The following is a 27,858-nucleotide window of genomic DNA, read 5'->3' as shown; positions in this document are numbered from 1 at the left end:
CCTCCATTGGTTCCGAACGTAGTTTACGTACCAAATATCTGCCAAATCGAGCAGAAGTTGAAGTTTCCTTAGAAGACCAATCGCCAGATGGGCTTATATAGTTCTATATCGGGTTAAAGACCCATTTGAAACACACTTACCACAGATGCGAAAAATCACTACAGAAAATTACGTTCACAGTTTTAGTCAAATCGGACAACAATTGCTGCTTCTAGGGGTCAAATCCTTAAATCGGGGGAACAGTTTATATGGGAGTTATATCGAACAGCCAAAGCTAGAATCATGAAATTTTGCATGAATGTTGGTCTTGAGTTATAGCCACGGGATAAGCCTGGATTTGGTGATATTCGTACGTTCGGGTACTAAAAAGTACCAAAAAGTTCGAAATGGTACATATTTGACCATCGCGAATGGAAAGGGCTAAAACTATGTTCTTGAGCTCATTAAAGAGCGTCTCGAAAAAATAAGGTTTAGTAAAAATTTTTTGAAAAATCTTACCGAAAGTGGCAGAAATAGTACGTTTAGAACCGCAATTAGTACTATTTAGTACCATGGATCGCATTTGTCGAAGTCTTGCCACGGTATCTCTTTTTGGGCAAACAAAGGATAAAAGAAAAAAAAATTGCAATGTTATTGGAACAATATCAAATTATGGTTCATTTCGGACTATAATTGAACTGTATATTGGAGACCATAGTAGAAGTCATTGTGTAAAATTTCAGCCAAATCTGATAAGAATTGCGCCTTGTAGGGGCTCAAGAAACAAAGTCGGGAGATGGGTTTATAAGGGAGCTGTATTAGGTTATAAACTGATTCATGGCATATTCGACACGTATGTTAAAGGTCATGAGAAAAGCCGTTGTACAAAATTTCAGCCAAATTGGATAATACTTGCGCCCTCTAGAGGGTCAAGAAGTCAAGATCCCAGGTCGGTTTATATGGCAGCTATATCAGGTTATGGACCGATTTGCGCCATACTTAGCACAGTTATTGGAAGTCATAACAAAACACTTCATGCTAAATTTCAAAATCGGATGAGAATTGCGCGCTCTATTGGCTCAAGAAGTCAACATCCAAGACCGGTTTGTATGACAGCTATACCAGATTATGAACCAATTTGCGCCATACATACATAGCACAGTTATTGGAAGTCATAACAAGACACCTCATGCAAAATTTCAGCCAAGTCGAATGAGAATTGCGCGCTCTATTGGCTCAAGAAGTCAACATCCAAGATCGGTTTATATGACAGCTACACCAGATTATGAACCAATTTGAATCATACTTAGCACAGTTATTAGAAGTCATAACAAAAGACCTCATGCAAAATTTCAGTCAAATCGGACGAGAATTGCGCCCTCTAGAGGCTCAAGAAGTCATGACCCAAGATCGGTTTATATGGCAGCTATATAAGGTTATGGACCAATTTGAACCATACTTAACACAATTGTTGAAAGACATAGCGAAACACTTCGTGCAAATTTTCATTCCAATCGAGTAAGAATTGCGCCCTCGAGAGGCTCAAGAAGTCAAGACCCAAGATCGGTGTATATGGCAGCTATATCAGTTTATGGACCGATTTCAACCATACTCAGGACAGTTGTTGAAAGTCATAGCGAAACACGTCGCGCAAAATTTCATTCCAATCGGATATGAATTGCGCCCTCTAGACGCTCAAGAAGTCAAGAACCAAGATCGGTTTATATGGCAGCTATATCAAAACATGGACCGATTTGGCCCATTTATAATTCCAATCGAACTACACTAATAAAAAGTATTTGTGCAAAATTTCAAGCAGCTAGCTTTACTCCTTCGAAAATTAGCGTGCTTTCGACAGACAGACGGACGGACGGACAGACGGACGGAGATGGCTAGATAGACTTAAAAGGACATGACGATCAAAAATGTATATACTTTATGGGGTCCCAGACGCATATTTCGAGGTGTTACAAACAGAATGACGAAATTAGTATACCCCATCCTATGGTGGAGGGTATAAAAATGGAAAAAGAGGACTGAAAACGGGAGAAAACGTACGTTTAGTAACGCAATTGGTACCATTTGATACTTTTTTTTACAGATGGAGTTGGAGGTCTGAAATTTGGCATGTAGGTACGACTAGGAAAAATATGATGGGTGACTAAATTATATTTTCAAAATATCGTACATTTCGGTACCAAAATTGGTACCCTTTGGTACCTTCTTTGCGGATGGAGCTAAAGATCTCAAATTTGTCATGTAGGTACAACTAGGGAAAATTATGATGGATGACTAAATTATATTTTCAAAAATTCGTACATTTTAGTACCAAAATTGGTACCATTCGGTACTTTTTGTTTAGATGAAGCTAGAGGTCAGAAATTTGGCTCGTAGGTACAACTAGGAAATATATGATGGGTAGCTAAATGATCTATTCACCATTTGCACATTTTGGAAAATCATACCGAAAGTATAATAAATAGTACGTTTAGTACCGCAATTGGTACTATTTTGTACTTTCTTTGTAATTTGAAATAGAAAAGTACCAAAAAGGTACGAAATGGATAACCAAACAGTGCGGATGGGGAGAGGTAGAAATTTGAAATTTGACTTAAAAGACATCTGGTGCAAAAGAATGAGAGTGAAAAGAAAAAATGGAATAATATTACTGAAAACGGGAGAAAACGTACGTTTGGTAACGCAATTGGTACCATTTGGTACTTTTTTTTACCGATGGAGTTAGAATCCTGAAATTTGGAATGTAGGTACAACTAGAAAATATATGATGGAGGGCTAAATGATCTAATCGCCGGTCGCACATTTTGGTACCAAATTTGGTACCATTTGGTACTTACTTCATAGGTGGAGCTAGAGGTCAAAAATTTGATATGTGGTTACAACTAAGAAATATATGATGGGTAACCAAATGATCTATTAAAAATGCATTCATTTTTGTACTAAAATTGGTACCATTTGGTACTTTTTTCCGCCAAATTTGGTACCATTTCGTACTTACTTCATAGATGGAGTTAGATGTCAGAAATTTTATATGTAGGTACTACTTACAAATAGAAGATGGGTATCTAAATGATCTTTTGGAAAATTCATACATTTCGTACTAAAATTGGTACCATTTGGTACTTTTTCTACAGATGAAGCTAGAGTTCTGAAATATGGCTCGTAGGTACAACTAGGATATATATGATGGGTGGCTAAATATTCTATTCACCATTCGCACATTTTGGTACCAAATTTGGTACCATTTGGTACTTACTTCATAGGTGGAGCTAGAGGTCAGAAATTTGATATGTGGTTACAACTAAGAAATATATGCTGGGTAACCAAATGACCTTTTAAAAATTCATACATTTTTGTACTAAAATTGGTACTTTTTCTACCAAATTTGGTACCATTTGGTACTTACTTCATAGATGGAGCTAGAGGTCTGAAATTTGATATGTGGTTACAACTAAGAAATATATGATGGGTAACCAAATGATCTTTTAAAAATTCATACATTTTTGTACTAAAATTGGTACCATTTGGTACTTTTTCTACAGATGAAGCTAGAGGTCTGAAATTTGGCATGCCGGTATAACTAGGAACATCGATGGCAAATATGGTCTTAATCGGTTTATAACCTTTAAAGTGTCTCGGTGGTCTGCTTCGCTAGACCCGTTTTTTGATACCCCCCTTTTTGAATGTACGTTTTTATGTGTATGTATCGCCCGATTTGCACTTAAATGGCCGTAGTAACTACAATTTTCAAACGATCTGCCCAAAATTTGGCACAGATTGTTTTGTTACTGATTTTAACATATATGCAAGATTTCATTAGAATCGGTTCAGATTTGGATATAGCTGCCATATGTATGTATCGCCCGATTTGCACTTTCATAGCCGTAGTAACTACAATTTTCAAATGAACTGTTCGAAAAAAGTCGGTTCAGATTTAGATATAGCTCTCATATACGTATATCTGTTGCCCGAGTTCATAACTGTAGGGTATTATATAATCGGCTACGACCGACTTTAGTATTTCCTTAATGGATTTGATTTTATGATTTTCATGGCAGTATTCGAACCCTAACATTCAGCGTCATAGGCGGGCATGCTAACCTCTTAGCTACGGTGGCCTCCCAGCTATATCCAAATCAACACCGATATGGCCTATTTGAAATCACCGACGACCTACATTAAAATGAAGTATCTGGACAAAATTTATGGTGGCTAGCTTTATTCGACCGCCATATTGAGCTCAACTGATGGTCAGACGGACGAATTTGGTTTGATCGAAGTTGTTATGAGGTGACGTCATAGTTGGCGTATCAACCCAAAGTGCGTGCATGTAGCCGGAGTCGTAGTCCGGTTCGTGGTCAGACAACGCTTGCACAACTCCGAATCAAACTCAGTCTACTGCTAAATACTCCAACTACCACTTCGGCTTCAAAACCTCAACACGGTCCTCTGAGGTGACATCGTAGTTGGCGTATAAACCCGTGGCAAGCGTATGTAGCCGAATACGGAGTCCGGTTCGTGGTCGGACAATGCTTTCACAACTCCGAATCGAACTTTGATAATGCAAAATATTCCGACCTCCACTCCGTTCTAGTTCCTCTGGACCTTCCCGGTTAGAATTCCATTGCACAAAAATAACACCAAAATGAGGCTAGGTTTCGTATAACAACGTCACAGCAAACCTGTGCAAGCTTAACTTACTAAAAACTCTTCAAATACTTGTTACCCAAATCTACGACCCTTAAAAGCATAACAATTGTTGCCTTCATCCTCTCACATGGCCTTTGTTTGAATTCTTTTTGTATATAGCACAAAAACTAAGCGGCCACAAATGGCCCAATGCTATGTCACAAGTAAACACTTGAAAAATTTGCAACAAGTACGACAACAAAGATGAACGTTTTCACACACGTACTCCATATTATCCGGGAATTATGTGGAAGCTGTTAAAATACGTATCACCAGTGGTAGGGGTAAAATGGAAAATAAGAAGAAAAAAAAAAACGAAAAAACGAAAAGAAAACTGACCAAACAAACAACATTGCCATAAAAGCATGATAGCTTTGTGAGTATGGCGTTGTGTGTTTGTATTTGTATTTGTATTTGTGCATACAAGAAAAGGCCAAATTGAAAACATTCCACTTCCAACAAGGGAATATTTTCTACAAGCCCTGATTGTTGAGGCTATGTGACTGACTCTGGCAAATCGTGCTTGAAGAGAAGTATTTAATTTTGACAAATTCAAAGGCATTTTAACCAAACGTCCACACACACACACACACGCACACGCCCAACCGAACAGCAAGCGTTTTAAGTGACACAGAAAAATATTTCAAAAATGTGCATTGCCCAGAGAATGCAAGGGTATGGTAGCCCCTGGACTTTCATCATAAAGCACAGTTTTCATATGTAAAGTAAATAGCAAAGGCAATAAGTAGGAGAAAGAGTTTTATGAAACTTTGACATTAAGATTGAATTTGGATATTAGAGAGTCCCAAAGAACAACAAGTACTTTTCATACCCTACACCATAGGAAGGGGGTATGCTGACATCGCCATTCCATTTGTAACACATCGAAATAATGGTCTAAGACCCTTTAAAGTATATATATATACTTGATCGCCATGACATTTTAAGTCGATCTAGCCTGTCTGTCCGTCAGTCTGTCCGTCTGTCTGTCGAAAGCACGCTAACTTTCAAAGAAGTAATGCTAGCTGCGTGAAATTTTGCACGAATACTGTTTATTAGTGTGGAGGCCATCGTAGCGCAGAGGTTAGCATGTCCGCCTATGACGCTGAACGCCTGGGTTCGAACCCTGGCGAGACCATCAGAAAAAATTTTCGGCGGTGGTTTACCCCTCCTAATACTGGCAACATTTGTGAGGTACAATGCCTTGTAAAACTTATCTCCCAAGAGGTGTCGCACTGCGGCACGCCGTTCGGACTCGGCTATAAAAAGGAGGCCCCTTATCATTGAGCTTAAACTTGAATCGGACTGCACTCATTGATATGAGAGAAGTATCCTCTGTTCCTTTATGGTATATACGTGGGAAATTTAGTAGTAGTAGTCTTCCCAATCTTGAAACAGATGGCCTTGATCCCGTAGTACGCTATGCCTGCAATCTTAGCAAAACTTGTCGTTGAGACTTGATCAATGCCCACCTTCCTCCTTCTCCTCTCCACGATAAAATATTGGTTTTGCTTCTTTAAGACTTCCATCAAGAGTTTCGTCGCGAATTTTCCGCCCTCTCCTTTGACTAAGACAATCGCTTTTGTGAGCTGCGGCATGTCCATCTTTCCTACAAGGGCGAGCTTTGCGTTCGAGGGAGTGTGGATACTTCCGATGAGCTTTTTCACGGCATCAATGCATTCTGTAGACGCAAAGCGCAGTGGTAAGATATCCCCTCTTTACTCGCAGCTCACCATTTGTATGTGTGGAGCCTTTTCCGAGTTCCACGCATGTTCGAAAACCTGTTCTTTTAACAGACGCTCCACGCTTTTAGAATCTAATTTCCCGTTAGTCTTTGCCTCCTTCGCCAGGCGTTGCACAGTGGGATGGGAAAAAATTGGTGGAAATAAGTCTGTCATTTTGGAACGGACAGTCAAAAATAGCAAATTTTAAAAAATTGAAATCGGTTTAGAAATGCTTTCATGACCAACAAAATAAGAGAACAGCCTCTGCGAAAATTTAAAAAAAAAAAAAATTTTTACTCAAATTTCTTGGACACTTTAAAAGATATCTCGGACATTTTGACCGTATTTTTTACGGCTTTTAAGCACCAGCAAAATAATTAAAAAACGAACCATAAATGCGCTTTTGACAGACAAAATTTTGTAGGGTGAAGGAGACAAACTTTGAAGGCCCATTAATGGGCCCCTGGAACCCGTAGGGCACTGAAATTTTGTACATGAACTGGATAGCACCTCAGCTATAATTATGTAAAATGTCAAGAAGGTATCTCTATCCTTCCAAAATAGCAGACTTATTTCCACTTTTTTTTTCATCCCACTGTGCGTTGCAGCTTCTCGGTGGTTTCGGAGAGTCGTAAGGCAGATAAAGTGATGGCAGATTTGCTCAAAGACCAACGTAGCGCAGAGGTTAGCATGTCCGCCAATGACGCTGAACGTCTGGGTTCAAATTCTGGCGAGAACACCAAAAAAACAAAATTGTCAGCAATAGTTATTCCATCCTAATGCTGGCGACATTTATGAGGTACTATATGGCATTTGGTATGGCAGCCATGTAAAAACTTCTCCCCCAAGGCGGTATCGCACTGCGGCACGCCGTCCGGAGTCGGCTATGAAAAGGAGATTCTAAATCATTGAGCTTAAACTTGCATCGAACAGCACTCAGTGATGTGAGAACTTTGCCCCTGTTCCTTAATGGAATGTTCATGGGCAAATTTTTATTTACAACATGCGGGCATGCTAACCCATGCACCACGCTGGCTCAGAGTTTTTATCATACTGAGTTTAAAATGGCCACCGTAGCGCAGAGGCTAGTATGTCCACCTATAACACTGAACGCCTGGGTTCGAAACTTGGCGAGAACATCAAAAAATGTTCAGCGGTGACGACATTTGTGAAGTACTTTTCAATGCAAAAACTTCTCCCCAAATAGGTGTCGCACTGCGGCACGCCGTTTGGACTCGCCTATAAACAGAAGGACACTTTGTCATTGAGGTAAAACTTGATTCGGATAGCACTCATTGATATGTGACAAGTTTGTCGCTGTTCCTTAATGGAATGTTCTTGGGCAAATTTGCATCTGCAGGTATGCTCCACCGTCTCCCTGTCATAGCACTATTCCATCCACTTCTGTCCATTGTGATACCACAGGAATAGGAGAAGCGGCGTTACTGGCAGTTTGCAATCAGACTTGTAAACATTTAAGTCCATTGTGATACAACATGATTGAACCTTTAAGTGACTTACTTTTAAACACCCAGTGCCCTATAGTTGCTTGTTCCTCGGCACCTTCACCGAGGAACAGGATTTTGGTCAATATTCTTTAGTTTCGGCGACTAAGATTACATACCCAACTTTAGTCCGTCATTACTTGTTAAGACCAGGGATATCGACAATAACAAGTAAAAAGACGTTAAGTTCGGCCGGGCCGAACTTTGGATACCCACCACGTCGGGTATATATGTAAACCACATTTCGTCAAAATCCTCATGCCCCGAAAATCCTCGAAATATGTTCCGATTTGAACCAAATACACGGTTGTCGAGAAGCCTAACATAAGTTTACTGTGTCAAATTTCAGGGAAATCGGATTATAAATGCACCTTTTATGGGGCCAAGAATTTAAATCGAGATATCGGTCTATATGGCAATTATATCCAAATCTGGACCGATTTTGGCCAAGTTGCAGAAGAATGTCAAAGAGCCTAACACAACTCACTGTCTCGAATTTCGGCCCCAACGGAGAATAAATGCGCCTTTTAGGGTCACAAAACTTTAAATCGAAAGATCGGTCTATATGGCAGCTATATCCAAATCTGGACCGATCTGGGCCAAATTGAAGAAGGATGTTAAAGGGCCTAACACAACTCACTGTCTCAAATTTCGGCCCCCTGGGACAATAAATGCGCCTTTTATGGACCTAAAACCTTAAATTGGCAGATCGGACCATATGGCAACTATATCCAAATCTGAACCGAACTGGGCCAAATTGAAGAAATATGTCGAAGGGCCTAACACAGCTCACTGTCCCAAATCTCGGCAAAATCGGATAATAAATGCGCCTTTTATGGCCCCAAAACCTTAAATTGGCAGATCGGTCCATATGGCAGCTATATCCAAATGTGGACCGATCTGGGCCAAATTGACGAAGGATATCGAAGGGCCTTACACAACTCATTGCCCCAAATTTCAGCTAAATCGGTTAATAAATGTGGCTTTTTTGGGTCTAAGACCCTAAATCGGCGGAACGGTCTATATGGGGGCTATATCCAAATCTCGACCGATGTCATCCATATTGACGAAGGATGTCGAAGGGCCTAACACAACTCATTGTCCCAAATTTCAGCTAAATCGGTTAATAAATGTGGCTTTTTTTGGGTCTAAGACCCTAAATCGGCGGATCGGTCTATATGGTGGCTATATCCAAATCTGAACCGATCTCAGCCATATTGAAGAAGGATGTCGAAGGACTTAACACAACTCACTGTCCCAAATTTTAGTAAAATCGGATAATAAATGTGGCTTTTTCGGGCCTAAGATCCCAAATCGGCGGATCGGTCTATATGAGGGCTATATCAAGATATACTTACTTTACTTTAATTGGCTATGACAGAATATTTGTTCCACTAGCCGAACGTAGAATAGCGTTCCAAACGCCTCGATCTTCTGCGCTCATTTCAAAATCTCTGACACCAAGTTTCGAGGTGTCTCCCACAACTTGATCTTTCCATTGGACTTTTGGTCTTCCCGATTTGCGTGTACCACCGTGTCTGCCTTCAAAAGACTTCTTCGCTGGAGCTTCTTCATCCATCCTTACAACATGACCTAGCCAACGCAGCCGTCGTATTCTGATGCGTGTAATTATGCTATCGTCGTCATACAGCTCGAGGTTCATACGTCGCCTATATTCTCCGTTAACGCAAACTGGTCCATATATTTTACGAAGAATCTTTCTCCCAAATACTTCAAGAACTGCCTCATCTGCTTTCACCACTACCTAAGCCTGAGAACCATATAACAGCACGGGTAGTATCAGTGTTTTGTATAGTGTAGTCTTCGTCTGTCGAGAGGTGGCCTATTTAGTCCAAAGTAACATCTGTTTGCCAGTATTATTCTTCGCTTAATCTCAAACTGGTCCCATTCGTTTCGGTTACGGCGGTGCCCCGAGGTAGATAAAGTTACTGACTGTCTCAAAGTTGTGGTTCCCAACTTTCTCCATTTTCTATATCTGCTGGGTTGTGCAAGGCTTTTTTGGGAGTTGAAACCATCCATTTCGTCTTATCTCCATTTTCTGCCAGACCCATTTTCACTGACTCTCTTTTGATTCTTTCAAAGCTTGCAGTTACTACTTCCGGTGACCGACCTATGATGTCCATGTCGTCGGCATAGGCGAGTATCATGTGTTCTCTTGTGATTAGTGTGTGCCACATCTATTCACATCTGCATCTCGCATAACCTTCTCCAACAGGATATTAAAGAGATCACACGATAGGCTTTTTCCTTGTCTGAAACCTCGTTTGGTATTAAATGGTTCGGAGAGATTCTCTCCTATTCTTACTGAGGAACGCGTATCGGCAAGTGTCATCCTGCAGCTTCTTATTAATTTTGCAGGGATACCTAACTCAGACATGGCTTGAAATACCTATGAACGTAAAGGAGTATCGAAGGCGGCTTTGTAGTCAACAAAGAGTTGGTAGTTGTTGATATGTCCTTCTCGGGTCTTTTCCAGGATTTGGCGCAGTGTGAATATCTGGTCTAGGTTGGATTTACCAGGTCTAAAGCCCCATTGATAGGACCCAATTATCTCATTGACTTTAGGTTTTAAGCTTTCGCACAGTACGCTCGTGAGTATCTTGTATGCGATGGGGAGGAGACTTGTTCCTCCGTAGTTGGCACATTCCGTCTTGTCTCCTTTCTTGTGTACGGGACATAGTATGCTGAGGTTCCAATCATCGGGTATGCGTTCTTCTAGCCAGATTGCGCAGTTAAGCTGATGAGTACGCCTTATCAGCGTGTCGCCGGCGGTCTTAAATAGTTTAGAGGGTAACCCGTCGGCTCCTGCTGCCTTGTTGTTCTTCAGTCGGGTCACTGCTACTTGGTCCTCATTCTGACTAGGAGGCAAATATTCTATACCATTATCAGGAATTGGTTCTGCGGTATCCTCTTCGCCGCCTATGTCGGACATTAGCAGCTGGGTAAGGTGTTCCTTCCATATCCTCAGCATGTTATCTGTGTAAGTTACCAGATTTCCTTCTGTGTCTCTGCAGGAGGATATGCCTGCATCAAAGCCATCGGTTTGATGTTTAATTCTTTGGTAGAATTTCCGGACTTTATTCTGACTCCTGTACATCTCAATTCGCTCACACTCATATCTTTCCATTTCTTTTTTCTTTCTGCGGAATAGACGTTTCTCCTCTCTCCTTTTTTATATCAAGACATAGTCCGATATAGCCCATCTTCGAACTTAACCTGCTTATGGACAAAAAAAGAATCTGTCCAAAGTTTCAGCTCAATATCTTTATTTTTAAAAACTGATGGCGTGATTTCAACAGGCAGACGGACGGGCAGACAGATGGACATGGCTAGATAGTCTTGGATTTTTACGCTGATCAAGAATTATATATACTTTACGGAGTCGGAAATGGATATTTCGATGTGTTGCAAACGGAATAACAAAATGAATATACCCCCATCCTTCGGTAGTGGGTATAAAAATAGCCCTTTGAAATATTGGGTTGCCCAAAAAGTAATTGCGGATTTTTTTAAAAGAAAGTAAATGCATTTTTAATAAAACTTAGAATGAACTTTGATCAAATATACTTTTTTTACACTTTTTTTCTAAAGCAAGCTAAAAGTTACAGCTGATAACTGACAGAAGAAAGAATGCAATTACAGAGTCACAAGCTGTGAAAAAATTTGTCAACGCCGACTACATGAAAAATCCGCAATTATTTTTTGGGCAACCCAATAATTTGTTGGTTGGTCTTTTCTGTTACTTCGATTTATTTCAACTTTCGTATGGTCATCAAGATTACCTTCTCACGATGGTCTCAAGCTGTTATATAGATCTCCTTTCCAACATGGCATCTTTTGCTTTACCAGCATATCCAAATCTTTCGAAATCATGTCATGTCATGCCATGCCATAACAGACAACCAAAAATTAATAAAAGGCATTTAAATTGCAATAATGGAGTGTAATTCCAGCATCCTTTGCTGTTAGCTGTTTTCCATAACGATGCTTATGCTAATAGTTTTAATATCATTTCTTATTTGTATCCTATCCCACAAAATGCGCTCGAGTGCTTTGGCTTTGCCAACAGTAACACAGCTGATGGCCATTAAGCATATAACACGTAGCCATGATAAAGGAAAAACTCCACAGCTTCGCACATCACAAATTGTGCGAAATAATTTGGCTGAAGCATAGAACACCCGCAGTACACAGCACACAGACTGTCGTGACATTAGCCAACAATGAACAGCGTAGATAAAATAGTTCCACAGTTGAGCAACAACAAACAGACATACTCAGTGGTTATGAGCATTAAACGAAATCATAACTATTTGCAGTATCTGAGATACAAAATAGCACCCTAGGAGTAGAAATCATCACTCCCTAGTCATAATAAAAGTAAAGGCAAATTGTCATCAACAGAGGTAGTGACTGGTATTACCTCTAGCTGTTGGCAGCAGAAAAAGTGTGTGGCTGTTTTTCAGCAACAGGGTTGCCATAAGGGGGACAAAAATTCAATTCAAGGAAATAAGGGCACAACCCAACCCAATAATACCCAATTAAGGCTGATTTGTTTATTCACTGCCATAGGATGGTGGGTATACCAATCCAGTCATTCTATGGGTAACACCTGGAAATATTGTTTTGTCAGTCAATCTAGCCATGTCCGTCCGTCCGTCCGTCGGTCTGTGGATATCATGATAGTGGTCGAACGAATAAGGATATCTGCATGGAATTTTACACAGATACTTCTTATCAATCCCAACGACCTGGGAATGGAAAGTGCACCATATCGGTTTCTATTAACATGCAGTTCCATTACCAAGTGGTCTTTTTTACACCCTGCACCATCACTGTGGTACAGAGTTGTCTTTTTATACCCTACATCACCACTGTGGTACAGGGTTTCTTGTTGTTGTTGTAGAGTTGTCTTTTTTATACCCTACACCACCACTGTGGTACAGGGCTGTTGTTGTTGTAGCAGTTTATTGTGTTCTATCTTTCGTCTGCTTGATTCTGTTGAGTGTCAAGACCCAGGAACTCTGCGACTAAGATGGGGTGCGTCCACAGGGATCTGGGTCTGAGTCGAGTAAATCTGACCGGGCAGTTAAACAGGTGACGTGTATCGTGCAGTCCCTGGTTACAATCGGGACATACATCTTGCACGTCGGCATCAATCCTTGCTCTGTAGGAGTTGAGGCGGCTACATCTGCCGGAACGTAATTGTGCCAGAACTACTCTGGTTTGTCGGGGGAGGTTACAATCGGGACATACATCTTGCACGTCGGCATCAATCCTTGCTCTGTAGGAATTGAGGCGACTACATCTGCCGGAACGTAATTGGGCCAGAACTACTCTGGTTTGGCGGGGGAGGTCAATTTCTTCAGGTGCAATGGGAGTCGGCCGTTCTGCCTGCATGAATGTTATCTAGACCTGCTTGATATGCCGCTTGATCTAGAGATTCTCTCTTGTAGCTGTGAATCTCACGCTGAAAAATCATGCAGATCTACCTAAAGGCTTCTGGGCGGTGGATATCTATCCTCAAGATGATGATTTGGATGGTCTCTGCGATGACAGCTCAAAGGGTAATGCTTAGACAGCATTTAGTTATGTCTTCGCACTGTTAGGATCTTTGTCTCCTGATGGAGGTGGTCCCCATAAGAACTGAAGAGACAGCTCGTCGCAGTTTGGAGGGCGGCATTCTGACAGATCTGAATATTATTCCACTGCGTGTCACAGAGCTGATGAGACCACACTGGCGCTGCCAAACTCACCACAGACCGGCCAATTGCTTTGTACGTGGTCAACAAGGTTTCTTTGCCAAGTGCTGCCAGCAAGTGACTTGAGGACCTTGTTTCTACTTTTGACTTTATCGCAAATTGCTATGGCATGTGGGGAGAATATGTAAGGGCTGTCAAATGTGACACCAAGTGTATTTTGGGACACTTGATGGTCGGAATCATTTCTCCATGGACCATCACAATAAGCTCGGTATTCACCTAACGCGTATTTGTGGCTGAAGATTTGGTGGCAGATATCTTCAGATGTCTTGCAACGAAATATGAGGCAAGCTCGTTGAGGTAGACTTTCAACCTATCGCAGATATCAACAATGGGTGGGGGGCCTGATGCCATGATCGTACAATCTTCCGCATATGATACGATCTCTATGCCGTCTAGAGGGGGTGGAGTGGAGGATAGGTAGAGGTTAAATAGTGCTGGTGATATCACCCCGTTTTGGGGAACTCCCTGTTTCACTCTACGGTGCTTCGTCTTCTTATCCCTAATTTCCATAAATGACTGGTAACCACACAGATAATATGCGACTCATAGTTTCAGGCTTGGCTGGAGGGACGTGTTGGCGATGTCCTCAAATAATTTGGCATGGCTGACCGTGTGAATGGAGGATAGGTACAGGGTATTATAACTTAAAGTAAATTTGTTTGTAACAGCCAAAAGGAAAAGAGATGGACTCATCGATATGTGTACGGATCGATTAAGAATCAATTTCTGATTCGATTAATCTATGTCCGTCTGTCTGTCCGTCTGTCCATGTTGATTTGTGTACAAAGTACAGGTAGAAATTTTCGTCCGATCGTCTTAAAATTTGGTACTGGCATGTTTTTTGGCCTAAAAACGAAGCCCATTGAAATTGGAAAAAATCGGTTCAGATTTGGATAAAGCTTCCATATATATGTTGGTTCGATTTTTAGTAATAATGCAATAAAATGGTCACTTGTTAACACTCCTCAAAGAAAAAAAAAAAAATAGATCCGTTTCACGGAATAGGTACTACCTATTACGAAAAAAAATGTTTAAGCCTTTTGGTGTAGGCCAGAAATGGACTCCAAAAGACCCAACAGTCACGGTGGTGACATCAGACCGTAGCGTGTTGTCCTCCCCTCCTATAGGTGTAGGTGCCTTGGCACCTGTAGTTAAGAGTAATGCTTCAAGCCCACAACTAGTCGTCAGATTAATAAATGAGGTAGAGATGGACCAACCAGAGGGATGCACAGTTCGTCCCCTGCCTTTAAGTGAAGGTGGTGTTTCCTACTCGGATTCAGACAGCGAAGGTGTCAATGAAACAGTCATCACAGCCGAATCATAAGATGAGGGCATCAGGATGACGGCAGAAGTGAGCGATGGCTTTGCTAAGTTCACCAGCAAACCGAGAATGCGTTTCGGGGCACGACGAAGGAGACAGAGGAGTATATAGCGGCAGCGCAATCGGGCGAAAGTGAAGGATGCTAGAAGGGATAGAACTGACATTCCAAGCACTTCCACGGATGCTGGAAGAAAAATCAGATCTTCCGAGGGGCATAGGTTAGGTAAGAGAGGCAGTCCTTTACAGACTCACTTAGACAATTCTAAGTCCATTGTGATACCACAGTTGCGAGAGGCCATGGCTTCTGGCAGGAATCGAACCCACAGAACCCACCCCTGCACTGGTAATCCAAGCACGCTACCAACTTTGCTACCGAGACGCCCGCCCGAAGAGCATAACACTACTAAAATGCTGAAGAATCCCGCAATGGGGACTCCAGACAGTGTCCTGCATAGGTAGACAAAATCGGAACGGGAACGAAGGAAGCGCGCACTGCCCCTGACTGTTCATGGAGGACTGTGACTTCCAAACTCAGACCACAGCCATCACAGAAGGGGAAGATGGTCACTAAGACCATCCTCTACACAGGTTTTTCAAACATGTGTAGAGGCTTCTGTAGAGGCTTCACCCATACAAATAATGAGCTGCGAGTATAGAGGGGACATCTATACGCTGCGTTTTGCGTCGGCGGAATGTATTGATACCGTCAAACAGCTCGTCAGAGGTATCCACGCCCCCTGGGAGGGCGCAAACCTCATCCGGGTGAGAAAGATGGATAACCCCCAGCTCACAAAGGCGTCGGTCTTCTTTAAGGGACGGGGCAATCGATTTGCGACTTAATGCATGTTGGCATTCTTGGGCAAGCAAAATCAAGGTTTGGTCGCAGAGAAGTGGAAGGTCTTCCACAGGGAGGAGAAGGAAGAAGGAACTCTCCTTGTGGTTGGCATTAATCAAGTCTCCGTGATGAGTTTGGCTAAGACTTAAGGCATGGCGCACTACGGGAGCAAAGTTGGCTCTTTCAAGATTGGAAAGACTAGGATAGGCAGAAATTCTCATTTTGAGACATCCAGCCGCGCAGTGGGAGGTGACTCAATACCGCCCAACGAACTGGGGGCTGACAATGAGACAATCACTGTCTCTCTCAATATTGAAAAGGCTAGTATAAGCATAGATTCTAATACTAAAATATCAGGCAGTGCCAATACAGCCTAACAAACAGGAACCCGACGACGGACCCATTACCGACTTCGAAGATTCGGAATACTGGGGTGGGTAAAAATCCTAATATTGAAACATTAGGTAGAGCAGCGACAGGAGTCTCAACGCAACTTAATGAACAGGGAGCCGATGATGGTACCATCACCTACTCCCAAGAAGCCCATTAAATTAAGATTTGGAAGGCTTAGATAGGCAAAGATCCTAAAATTGGAACATCAGGCAGTACAGGGAATGGAAACCCATAACAGCCTAGCGAATAGGGATCCGATATTGGAACCACTACCGACTTTATAAAGAGTCGGAAGACTAGACTAGGCAAAGAACTTAAAACGACGACATCAGGCAGTGTAGTGACAGGAGAGTCAATGCCGTCTTAAGAACAGGGAACAGACCACGAGACCATCACCCATTTCCAAGAAGCCTATCTAATGGAGTGCAAGTGATTGAGGTCATCCAGATAAACCTCCACCGGAGCGAGACAGCTACTCACGCTCTGATGGAGAAAATCTAGACAGGGTTGTACCCTACAGATTGTTATTGCCTCTATGGCCATTTTCACACTAGACGTCCTCACGTTTGTACCACACCACCCCACACATTCCGTGATCGCCCGCATCTCCGCCTGCAGGACTGTTTTATGGTCATACTCCGTACGGTTAAGAGTTCGAGTCCTGGCGAGACCACCAGAAAATGTACGTTACGCAGAAAATTTCTGATAAATCAGGCAAAAATTTAAGCTTCCACGAGTTCAAGATGTCAACTAAGGAGATCGGTTTATATGGGAGTTATATCAGGTTAAAGACTGATTTGGATCATACACCGGTTAAGACTTTTCAACAACCATACGGAGTATGATCCAAATCAGACTTTAACCAGATATAACTCCCATATAAACCGATCTCCTGAGTTGACATCTTGAACCCATGGAAGATTAAATTTTTGGCTGTGTTTGGGTTCAAACTAAGGGTTTTGCCTTCCGAAATAAAACATAGGAAGTTTTATGTTTAAAATTCAAATGTGGTGGTGATTGTTTATTGTGATGTTCTTTTCTATGTTATTTAAATTCATTAGTTATAAGTAGATCGTAGTGTTTAAGTAGCAAATATTTAGGTTTAGATAGCACAATTCATAGATTTAAGTAGCAGTAGTAATTAGATTAAAATTTAAATTATGAGTATAGTTGATTGTAGTAGATAGACATTGTATTTAACAGGTGGGGGGTTTGCAATATTAGAATTAGTTGGTGTTGTATGTTGTGTCCCGCACTTATGGTTGTTGTGATGTTGCAATTGTGGGTCGAGTGTAGATTTGGTTTTTGAGTCGGTTGTTATTGTGTCACTTTGTATCTAAAATGTTAAATATATTAGTTCACTGTTTCAAAGTTTATTGTTGCAATGTTCACTCTAGTTATATATGTTTGTATGTATGTTCACTTTTTACTTTTCACTTCACTTGGGTTTTCACTTTGAGGGGGAGAGAATACGATGCGCGGGTTTGAGATTTAAAACGAGACAGATCTTTTTCTGGTTGTTGCTTGTCACTTGGACCCCGCGAAAACGGTCAACTTTCCAAGCTACAAGCAACAATTCCAGGTAAACAAATATGAAGTCAAGGCGGAATCAGCGATTAAGAACTTACTTCAATGTACCGTTATGCACAGTGGGTCATGTGCATACGTGAACGCATGTCTGCACATGGGTGCACATGACTTCATGTTCAAACGTACTTTGAACATTCTCCCCCTCCAAGTGACGAAGTGACATCTTACCTTTTTAATTTTGGTTTCTTGCCTGTGAGGTGACTGGGCCGACGAACACGTATCCCCAATCTGTCTCCTGGGCGAAGACGGCTCCCAATCCGGGTTGTACAACACCACTCCTCCGGAGGTGGGCGTAGGCATCGGCCCCTACCTCTACATCGATTGGTTCGTTGCCCCTAGGGTCAGCATCTGCCAAAGAAAGGGATCTTAGGCTGCTTGTGGGGTCGGGAATGATGGGATCTGAATAGGGTCGTCGCGGCAAATCCCGGGTCACCACTGCCCGGATGGTATACATGGTCCTCCTCGACGCATGCCTTGACCGAAGTCTTATTGTTGCCAGACGGTGCCCTCTGCGCTCTCTCGTTGGTATCCCCAGGCGAGTTACTGTGGCTGCCGCGATTCGGGTGATGGTCGATGCCTGGCACAAAAGTACCCGTACCCCAGCCCAATCGTCCTGCTCCTCGGGTGCCAATTCCACCATCGCCGTGGGTACAAAAACAGTGGCCCGGCTGTAAGGTATCTCGACCGGGGGAGGGCCTTGGACGATGGGCATCTGGTTGGCTGGTTCGATTGCAAGTTGCCGTGGGTTGGCAATCTCCATTGGGGGCGGGCTGTAGCTGCCGTATGTCTCCCTAAGCTGTGGGGCTCCATGCAGCATTGTGTGATGGCGGTAGTCGCATGTTCGACAGGCAGTGACCACGGGGCAGTCTGGGGCCAGATGGCTGCGCGCCAGACAGTTCCGACAGTAACTCCGTCTCTCAACTGTCTCGTATCTCTGATACGGTGTCATTTGCCGGAACCGCGGGCATGACCGTATGGCGTGGTCCTCCTGGCAGAGGCCACAGGCATACTGCCAAGATGCGGGGCGATACCTGGGTTCCCGTGGGTCGAAGCGAGGGCGTGTGGGTCTGGCGGGTCGTGGGGACTCTGGGCGAGGTAAATATCCGGCCATTATCTGTAACCAAAATCCCGTGAGTACCGTGTTTTGATGTGATTATGAATTGCTAGGGGTGTCTGAGAATAATTTGACAATCTTAGTTATGGGTCGACTGACTATGCCATTGGAAGTTCGAATATCTACAACTCGAGTGTTCTGATCAACACCGGGGTATGTTTTAAAAACTCGTCCTAACTTCCACTCGGTGGGATATCTCTCATCCCTGATGACAACTAAATCATTGACCTGTATGTTATCTTGCTGATACTTCCATTTGTATCTACGGTGAAGCTCATTTAAGTACTCTGACTTCCACCTCTGACAAAAGTTTTGGGATATAATCTTTAATCTCTTCCACCGATTTGCAAGCGTTATGTCCTCCTCTGAGATGTCGGGTTCTGCCGGGGTCAAAAGGGAAGAGCCTATAAGGAAGTGAGCTGGGGTCAAGGGTGCTAAATCGTTAGGGTCTTCAGAAGCTGGACTAAGGGGTCGTGAATTGAGGCAGGCCTCGATACGTGCCAATATGGTTGACAGTTCTTCGAACGTGAAGTTCATTTTGGGCATAGACTTCTTAAGGTGTATCTTGAATGATTTAACTCCTGCCTCCCACAATCCCCCCATATGGGGAGCTCCTGGAGGAATAAATTTCCACTCTAAATTCTGATGAGCATGTTGCTGAATGGCGCTGCTCTGTAAACTTTTCATAAACTCTTTCTGATCTTTCTTGAGCATTTCTGCTGCGCCTATAAAATTCTTTCCATTGTCGGAATATATCTTTTCTGGGCACCCTCTCCTTCCTATGAAACGAGCTAATGCCGCCAGAAATGATTGAGTCGATAAATCACTTGTTGCTTCTAAGTGGATGGCTTTTGTCGCAAAACAAACAAATATGCAGATATAACCCTTGGTTATTAAACACGCTCGTGCTGTTAAGCTTTTGATTCCGAAGGGTCCTGCAAAATCTACCCCTGTATTCGTAAAGGGTCTGGATAAAGTAGTACGCTCGGGTGGAAGAGATGACATAATTTGGGTCTGAGTCTTTAATCGATATAGGGTACAAACTCTGCAATTGTGTATAACTTTCTTGATCAACTGTTTCAATCTGAATATCCAAAACTCCGTACGGATGAGCCGGGTCATAAGTTGATTGCCTCCGTGCATTGAGACTTTATGAACAAATTCCACTAGAAGGAGTGCAAATCGCGAATCATATGGGATTAAGATTGGATGACGTTCGCTGTACGTCAAAGCTGGCGATTGAACTAAACGACCATTGGATCTAATTACTCCTTTTCTATCTATGAAGGGGTTGAATGGTAAAAGACTACTTCTAGGTGAAAGCCTTTTCTTTTGGGTCAAAGAACTGTATTCCTCAACGAAGTAATGTTTCTGAGTTGCCACTATAAGACGCATCTTTGTGTCTATGAGCTCTGGGCTGGTTATTTCTTGCGATGAAATTTTAAGTGAGGATCTAGTTGAACCTGTGTTACGCCAGAACCTAACTGCGTAAGACAAAACACGATATGCTCTAGCTAAAGACGAAAATCGAGTCAAAGGGTCATCAAAAGTGCCTGTTGCGAATACTTTAACTTGTTTTGCTTCAAGATTAGTGTCTGTATTAACTCGGTCTTGCGGCCACTGATCATGCGGCAATTTGAGTCACTGGGGTCCCGTCCACCATAAATTATGAGCTATTAAGTCGTCAGGAGAACAGCCACGACTTGCTACATCTGCAGGATTATATTCTGAGTCAACATGTTTCCAATTCTCACCGCCGACGTTCTCTAATATCTCTGAAACCCTGTTACCAACGAAAGCGCTCCATGAGCATGGTGGCTTTTGTAGCCAGGCTAGAACGATTGTAGAGTCGGTCCAGAAATGGGTCGTAAACTTTGATAATTGAAGCTTAGGCACAATGGCATTTGTTAACTTTGACAACATAACTGCACCGCATAATTCTAACCTTGGCAGAGAGATTTTCTTAACTGGGGCTACTCGGGTCTTGGCTGCTAGAAGAAAAGTGTCTACAGTTTTATCGATGTGTTCAACGCGTATATAAATTGTGGCTGCATATGCGCTTTCTGACGCGTCGCAGAATCCATGTATTTCCACAATACTAGCAGGTGTAAACCGAACCCATCTTGGTATCGATACAGTGTCTATAGAATGGCTACCTCTCACAAAGTTATTCCAGTTCATTTGAGTCACTGGCTTCAACGAGTCGTCCCATTCTACCTTATCTAGCCAAACCTGTTGCATGATTAACTTGGCTACAACTATTACTGGCGCTAACCATCCACATGGGTCGAAAAACTTTGCTATCGTTGATAATACTTCTCGCTTGGTGCTCATTTGCTTTTCTTCAACTGTAGGGGCCGTAAAAGTGAAATTATCACCTGATATATTCCAACGAATTCCTAGGGTCTTTGTCGAAGAAGCTTCGGAAATATTTAACCAATCTATTGGAAGAAGCATGTCTTCATTTAAATCCTTTAACAAACGTGTGTCATTTGACGCCCATTTTCTTAGCTCGAAACCAGCTGATTCTAATGCGGAGGCTAATTCCTTCCTAGCTGCTGTAGCTTCTTCTATGGAGTGTCCGCCCGCTAATACATCATCGACATATAAATTTTCTTTAATAATTCTTGATCCTAACGGATGAGAATCTTTCACGTCTTCTGCTAACTGGAGAAGGGTCCTAATCGCTAAAAATGGGGCGCAATTTATGCCGAAGGTAACAGTTAAGAGTTCGTAATCCTCAATTGGGTGGTTTTCTGATTTACGAAAGAGAATTCTTTGAAAAGCTGTTTGATTGGGGTCTACTAAGATCTGACGATACATTTTTGTCACGTCTGCATTGAAGACGTACTTAAAAAATCTCCATTTCAACACTTGTAGCACAAGGTCTTGCTGAAGTATGGGTCCTGTATGTAAGATATCGTTAAGACTTTTCTTGTTTGATGTTGGGCTAGATGCGTTAAAAACCACTCTAAGTTTTGTGGTAACCCTATCTGGTTTGATAACTGCATGGTGAGGTAAGTAGTAGTGAGGGGTCTTGTATACGCTGTTTGGGTCTACCTTCCTCATGTGTCCTAATTCCAAATACTCTAATATGGCTGCATCATAATGTGCTTTAATATCCGGGGTCTTAGACAACTTTTTCTCCATTCTATGAAACTGTGCCAATGCGATGTTCCTAGATGAACCGATCTCTGAACAGCTTTTAAAAGGTAAAGTTACGATATATCTCCCCGCCTCATTACGTCGTGTTGTATTTTTGTAATTATTTTCGCAATAAATATCTTCTGCTGACCTCAAAACCTTTTTTGGGGTCTCTTCCACCTCCCAAAAGCGAGTGATTATCTTTTCTAATGATGATGCACTATAAAGTGTGATTTGTCTGTCGGATTTAGGGTCTTCCGTAATGGGTCCTCCTATGATCCACCCAAAAACGGTGTCCTGCGCTAAAAGTGATCCACAGGATTTCATAGTACCGCCTTTTGTGTATATAAGGGGTCCAATATCTAATCCGATTAACATGTCCACGGGTCGACTTTCAAAGAATCGAGGGTCCGCGAGACTAAGGTGTGCAAAATCTCCAAATTGATTTTGCCTTAAATCGTGTGTTGGTAAATGAGAAGGTAGGGTCTTTAAGACTGGTGCCCAAACCTCCAGCTCAAAACTAGGATTTACTCGTGAGCAAAGATTGAAGACGCAAGCTTTTGTCGATGTTTCAGAAACTGCGTCGCTTAAACCTGTGACGTGAATTAAATTCTTAACTGTTGGAAGTTGTAGTTTGTTTCTAATTTTCTCTGAAATGAAAGTTGATTGTGACCCAGGATCGATGATTGCCCTGGCATCATATCTATGTCCTCTAGATTTGATTTGAACTATTGCTGTGAACAAAAGTGTCTCTTTGGGTTGCGGAGTGGGTCTGATTTCCTGAAGTGTCAAAGTCGTTGAACAAGGTGCTTCTAAACAAGGTGTGGACTGTATATTTGGCGATACCGATGGTTGTACTAGGGTGGTTAAAGCGGCAGCACTGGTACTAGGGCGTGCGTATTCGCTAACCGGTTGAGCTAGGGTGGTAGGATCAGTAGCACTGGTGCTAGGTCGTGCTTCCTGTCTACCGGGTTGAACTAAAGTGTTGAGAGCGGCAGCACTTGTGCTGGGTCGTGCTCCGTCTCGTTGGAGTGTGCCTGTTGTAGGGTACTGGGTCTGGTTGCCTTTATGTATCAAACTGTGGTGTCGTTGACTACATTCCCTACAACTAAAACGACTTTTACACTCCCTGACTCCATGATCCGAAGAAAGGCAGTTATAGCAAAGATGACTGGTCTTAACAATGTTTATTCGATCGTTGATCGACCTTTCTAGAAATTGAGGACATTCTCGCAAAGAATGATTGGATTTACAAAGTTGACAAACCGGTTTGTTATTCTGAGCATTATAGTGTGATTGTGTGTTGTTGCTGGGTCTTGAGCCCGTGTTCTTGAAATTGGGATTTACATTTGTTTGAAAACTATTAACTCGCTTTTCCCGCTTATCGTACTCCGATCTGGGTTGATTATATCTCGAATATTGTGGCTTGATATTGCCGACTGATTCTAGGGTCTTGAATTTATGGGTCAAAAATACATCTAGTTGATTCCACGATGGAAGAGACGAACAATCTGCTAGGCTGCTTTCGAATTCTTCTAAAAATATTCTTGGTAGTTTGGTTGACACAAGATAAACTAAGATTGGGTCCCATCCCCCCGTTTCTACTTCAAGGGTCTGTAAAGTTTGGGTACAACTACCTATAGTGCGCTGTAATTTCTGGATTGTTGACGCGTTATCAACGGAAACCGAAGGTAAATTAAAAAGAGCTCGCAATTGCTCATTTACCTGCATGCGTTTATTTTCGTACCTATGAACGAGATTTCTCCACGCTATGTCGAAACCCTCATGGGTCAGTGGAACATTGGAAATTATTTCGCGGGCTTCTCCTGCTGTTTTCTGGGTTAAGTGAAACAACTTCTCGACTTTACTTAATTTTGAATTGTTAATGTAAATTGCTGAAAATAAGTCCCTAAAGGTGGGCCATTCGCGATATCCCCCTTTAAAAACATCTGTGTCACAGGGCGGCAATCTTAGAGCTGGTGAAAAATCATTAGTGTCTCGCTGTTGGGTCATCGATATTCTCTCCTGTTTTTCTTGATCTTGTTGCTCGTTAAGGGCCAAAATTTCTCCGTTAAGAGAGCTTAAACACCGTTTATAAGTTTCTAGTGCCTGTTTGTAGCTATTTCGAAGCTTAGTTTTATCTATAGGTGTCTCATCCTTTTCCGGAATGCGATCCCTACAATCTAAGTATGCCTTCTTGATTTGATCCCATAAAGAATTGAGTTCTACCCGCGTGATTTCTAACGAATGTATATTATCATCCGACTTAGCCGCGGAGTAAACGGTCTCAAAATCCACTAAATCATCCACACAGTTTACAAATCTTTCGCGTAAATTCTTATCCATTTTGTAATTGGCTTGTATATGTTTTAAATAGGGTCAAAAACTATAAAACCAAGGAAAATTTTACAACAAAATGTCCTAAAAAAAACTGGTTATTTGTAGAAATCAAATCTATTTCAAAAAAACCTAATGCGAGAAAAAAAAATGTGTGTCTTGATGATGGGTCAAATTCACTTGGATCAAATTAATTTGGGTCAAAATTTATCAGACAACCGAATTAGCGATTCATAATCAGAAAACGATCAAAAACAATATTAAAGTACGCTGGGTAAATGTATGAACTTTTCCTTTTTTGAAAAAAAGGTTATGTATGACGTAATACCCAAGCGCACTTTAATAGAAAAACAAAATGGTACTCACTTTGAAGCTTCTTTTTTGATGTGTGTGTATGTGTGTGTGTGTGTAGGTGGGCGCTTGGCTTGGGTCCAGAATTGTGTGTTGGCGCCTTTTGCAATTTTTGTAGCTTTGTGTCGTTAGAGTTCTGGATTTTGTTGTTTTAGTGTTTTTGATTTGATGAAGTTTTGGGAATTTAACCGTTGTAGCGGGTTTTTCCGTTTTTATCCCAGAGCGTAGATTTTTTGTTTTTGTGTTTTTACACGGAACGCACGAATTTGATTTTGTTGGGGTTTTTTGAAAATGCACAATATTTTATGTTTGATAGAAAAAGAAAGAATTAGTTTGGGATAAAATTTACAAATTTATCGAGCAACCCATAATTCTGTTTTAACACTCTAATTTGTTTTTTAAGTTAAAATACTGAAAAATTTATGATTTTTAGAGAAAAAAAATTTTTCAAAATATGTAGAAAAAAATTAACATAAATTTTGGGTTGGACGATAAATTGTTAAATTTTTCAATTTTTTAGCTCTTTTTTTTCAATTTAACACAAAGAAACTTCTTTAAACAATTTAAAAATTTTTTGATTTTTATAATTTTTTTTGAAATTCCACTTTTTTCCACTTCTGTTCCACTGTGCGGGTCACTTTACGTTTTTTGGGTCTTTTGCACACTTCTTTTTTGATTTACCACAACTTCTAATGATTTTGGGGTCAATTTTTTGCACATTAAAATTTAATTAATTATTTTTATTTTTACACGGGTCACCCTGTTAATTTAATTAGTTTTTGTTTTATTTGAGTCTTTATGTACTTTAATTGTCACTTTGCAATTTGGTTATTATTTTCTTTTGTTATTTCGTTTTGATCTTCATTTGGTTGGAATATTTTTGTGTTGGCCGTCCGTCCATACGTGTATGTATGTACGGTTGTGTGTAACCAACCCCTTTTTTCGCACTTTTCTCTATTTCGTTTGCTTTTAATTGTTGGGTCACTGCACTTTTGTTGTTGCGAATTTTTTTGTGTTTCGGTCACTGGGTCTTTTGAAATGAAAATGAATTATTTTTGGGCACAAAACAGAAAAATTTTTTTGATTTTTGGTTTTTTAATTATTTAAAAAAACCACTTATCCGGTTCGAAATGGACCAAATGTTTGGGTTCAAACTAAGGGTTTTGCCTTCCGAAATAAAACATAGGAAGTTTTATGTTTAAAATTCAAATGTGGTGGTGATTGTTTATTGTGATGTTCTTTTCTATGTTATTTAAATTCATTAGTTATAAGTAGATCGTAGTGTTTAAGTAGCAAATATTTAGGTTTAGATAGCACAATTCATAGATTTAAGTAGCAGTAGTAATTAGATTAAAATTTAAATTATGAGTATAGTTGATTGTAGTAGATAGACATTGTATTTAACAGGTGGGGGGTTTGCAATATTAGAATTAGTTGGTGTTGTATGTTGTGTCCCGCACTTATGGTTGTTGTGATGTTGCAATTGTGGGTCGAGTGTAGATTTGGTTTTTGAGTCGGTTGTTATTGTGTCACTTTGTATCTAAAATGTTAAATATATTAGTTCACTGTTTCAAAGTTTATTGTTGCAATGTTCACTCTAGTTATATATGTTTGTATGTATGTTCACTTTTTACTTTTCACTTCACTTGGGTTTTCACTTTGAGGGGGAGAGAATACGATGCGCGGGTTTGAGATTTAAAACGAGACAGATCTTTTTCTGGTTGTTGCTTGTCACTTGGACCCCGCGAAAACGGTCAACTTTCCAAGCTACAAGCAACAATTCCAGGTAAACAAATATGAAGTCAAGGCGGAATCAGCGATTAAGAACTTACTTCAATGTACCGTTATGCACAGTGGGTCATGTGCATACGTGAACGCATGTCTGCACATGGGTGCACATGACTTCATGTTCAAACGTACTTTGAACAGGCTGATTTATCAGAAATTTTTTGCATACATGCTGGTGAGGAGGCCACCATAGCGCAGAGGTTAGCATGTCCGCCTATGACGCTGAACGCCTAGGTTCGAATCCTGGCGAGACCATCAGTAAAATTGTCAGCTGTGGTTTTCCCCTCCTAACGTAGGTAACATTTGTGAGGTACTATGCTATGCAAAAATCTCTCCAAAGAGGTGTCACACTGCGGCACGCCGTTCAAACTCGGCTATAAAAAGGAGCCCCCTTATCATTGAGCTTAAACTTAAATCGGACTGCACTCATTGATATGTGAGAAGTTTGCCCCTGTAGCTTAGTGGAATGTCATGGGCAAATTGGACCACTTTCGTCTTCCTCGTGAACAGACCTTTTTCAGTCTTCTCTGGGTTAAAATGGAGTGTGGAGGCCACCATAGCGCAGAGGTTAGCATGTCCGCCTATGACGCTGAACGCCTTGGTTCGAATCCTGGCGAGACCATAAAACATTTTCAACGGTGGTTTTCCCCTCCTAATGCTGGCAACATTTGTGAAGTACTATGCCATGTAAAACTTTTCTACAAAGAGATGTCCCACTGCGGCACGCAGTTTGGACTCGGCTATAAAAAGGAGGCCCCTTATTATTGAGCTAAAACTTAAATAGGACTGCACTCATTGCCCCTGTTCCCTAGTGGAATGTCCATGGGCGAAATTTGCAATTTGCAATACATGCTGGAGTCTTCCCAACATACGTCATGGCCGAACTTGGCACGTTTTCAGTACTAAATACTTAGTTGCAGTAAAACATTTTTAAGAAATTTTTCTAGCGATTTCATTTGAGACTGTATTGACCAGCTTTTACCCTTATGCCAAATTGAGAAGTTTTCGGTGGCGCTGTGGCAACACTTCGTAAACCAAACGCCACTGTCATAATCATCACCATCAACAATGGTGATGATAATCATGGTATTTTGTTTTATATGCTTGGTATTGTCGGTTTTGATGCCGTTGGTGGTTTTGCTATTTACGATAATGTTTTGTACGCATTCATAGCAAATATTTGCCCTCGTCATATCATAATGTTGTTGTTATTTAAGGAGTTTCGTCTATCTCTTGTGGTGTTTTATCACTTTTTTTTTCGGTGTTTTATGCATTACTCTCTGC

The 27,858-nt window shown here is 41.4% G+C and overlaps 2 protein-coding genes across 5 annotated transcripts in view; one reads left to right on the top strand and one right to left on the bottom strand.

The window, feature by feature from the left end:
* Positions 1-27,858, top strand: part of LOC106088399 (mucin-5AC) — a 612,109-nt gene that overhangs the window by 96,045 nt on the left and 488,206 nt on the right. The window lies entirely within an intron of this gene.
* Positions 17,652-26,704, bottom strand: LOC131997565 (uncharacterized). 4 transcript variants are annotated; one of them, XM_059368399.1, is made up of 3 exons: positions 26,421-26,704; positions 24,802-24,904; positions 17,652-18,954 (listed from the first exon to the last, which is right to left on the bottom strand). In XM_059368399.1, exon 3 carries the CDS (start codon positions 18,949-18,951, stop codon positions 18,013-18,015), a length of 939 nt encoding a protein of 312 aa, XP_059224382.1. In that variant the 5' UTR covers positions 18,952-18,954; positions 24,802-24,904; positions 26,421-26,704; the 3' UTR covers positions 17,652-18,012. The 4 variants fall into 4 exon arrangements, with proteins under 4 accessions (XP_059224382.1, XP_059224380.1, XP_059224383.1 ...); XM_059368397.1 differs by lacking the exon at positions 26,421-26,704 and adding an exon at positions 25,468-25,639 and having other exon boundaries at positions 24,802-24,922; XM_059368400.1 differs by lacking the exon at positions 26,421-26,704 and adding an exon at positions 25,468-25,639.

This window comes from Stomoxys calcitrans, chromosome 5, assembly GCF_963082655.1.
Source record: "Stomoxys calcitrans chromosome 5, idStoCalc2.1, whole genome shotgun sequence".
In the NCBI taxonomy this organism is placed as follows: domain Eukaryota; kingdom Metazoa; phylum Arthropoda; class Insecta; order Diptera; family Muscidae; genus Stomoxys; species Stomoxys calcitrans.
The sequence above is the reverse complement of the archived record's forward strand: the minus strand, read 5'-3'. Positions and strand labels throughout refer to the sequence as shown.

Excerpts from the sequence above, each read along its gene's own strand:
- LOC131997565 (XM_059368399.1), bottom strand. The coding sequence starts at position 18,951 with ATGGCCGGATATTTACCTCGCCCAGAGTCCCCACGACCCGCCAGACCC.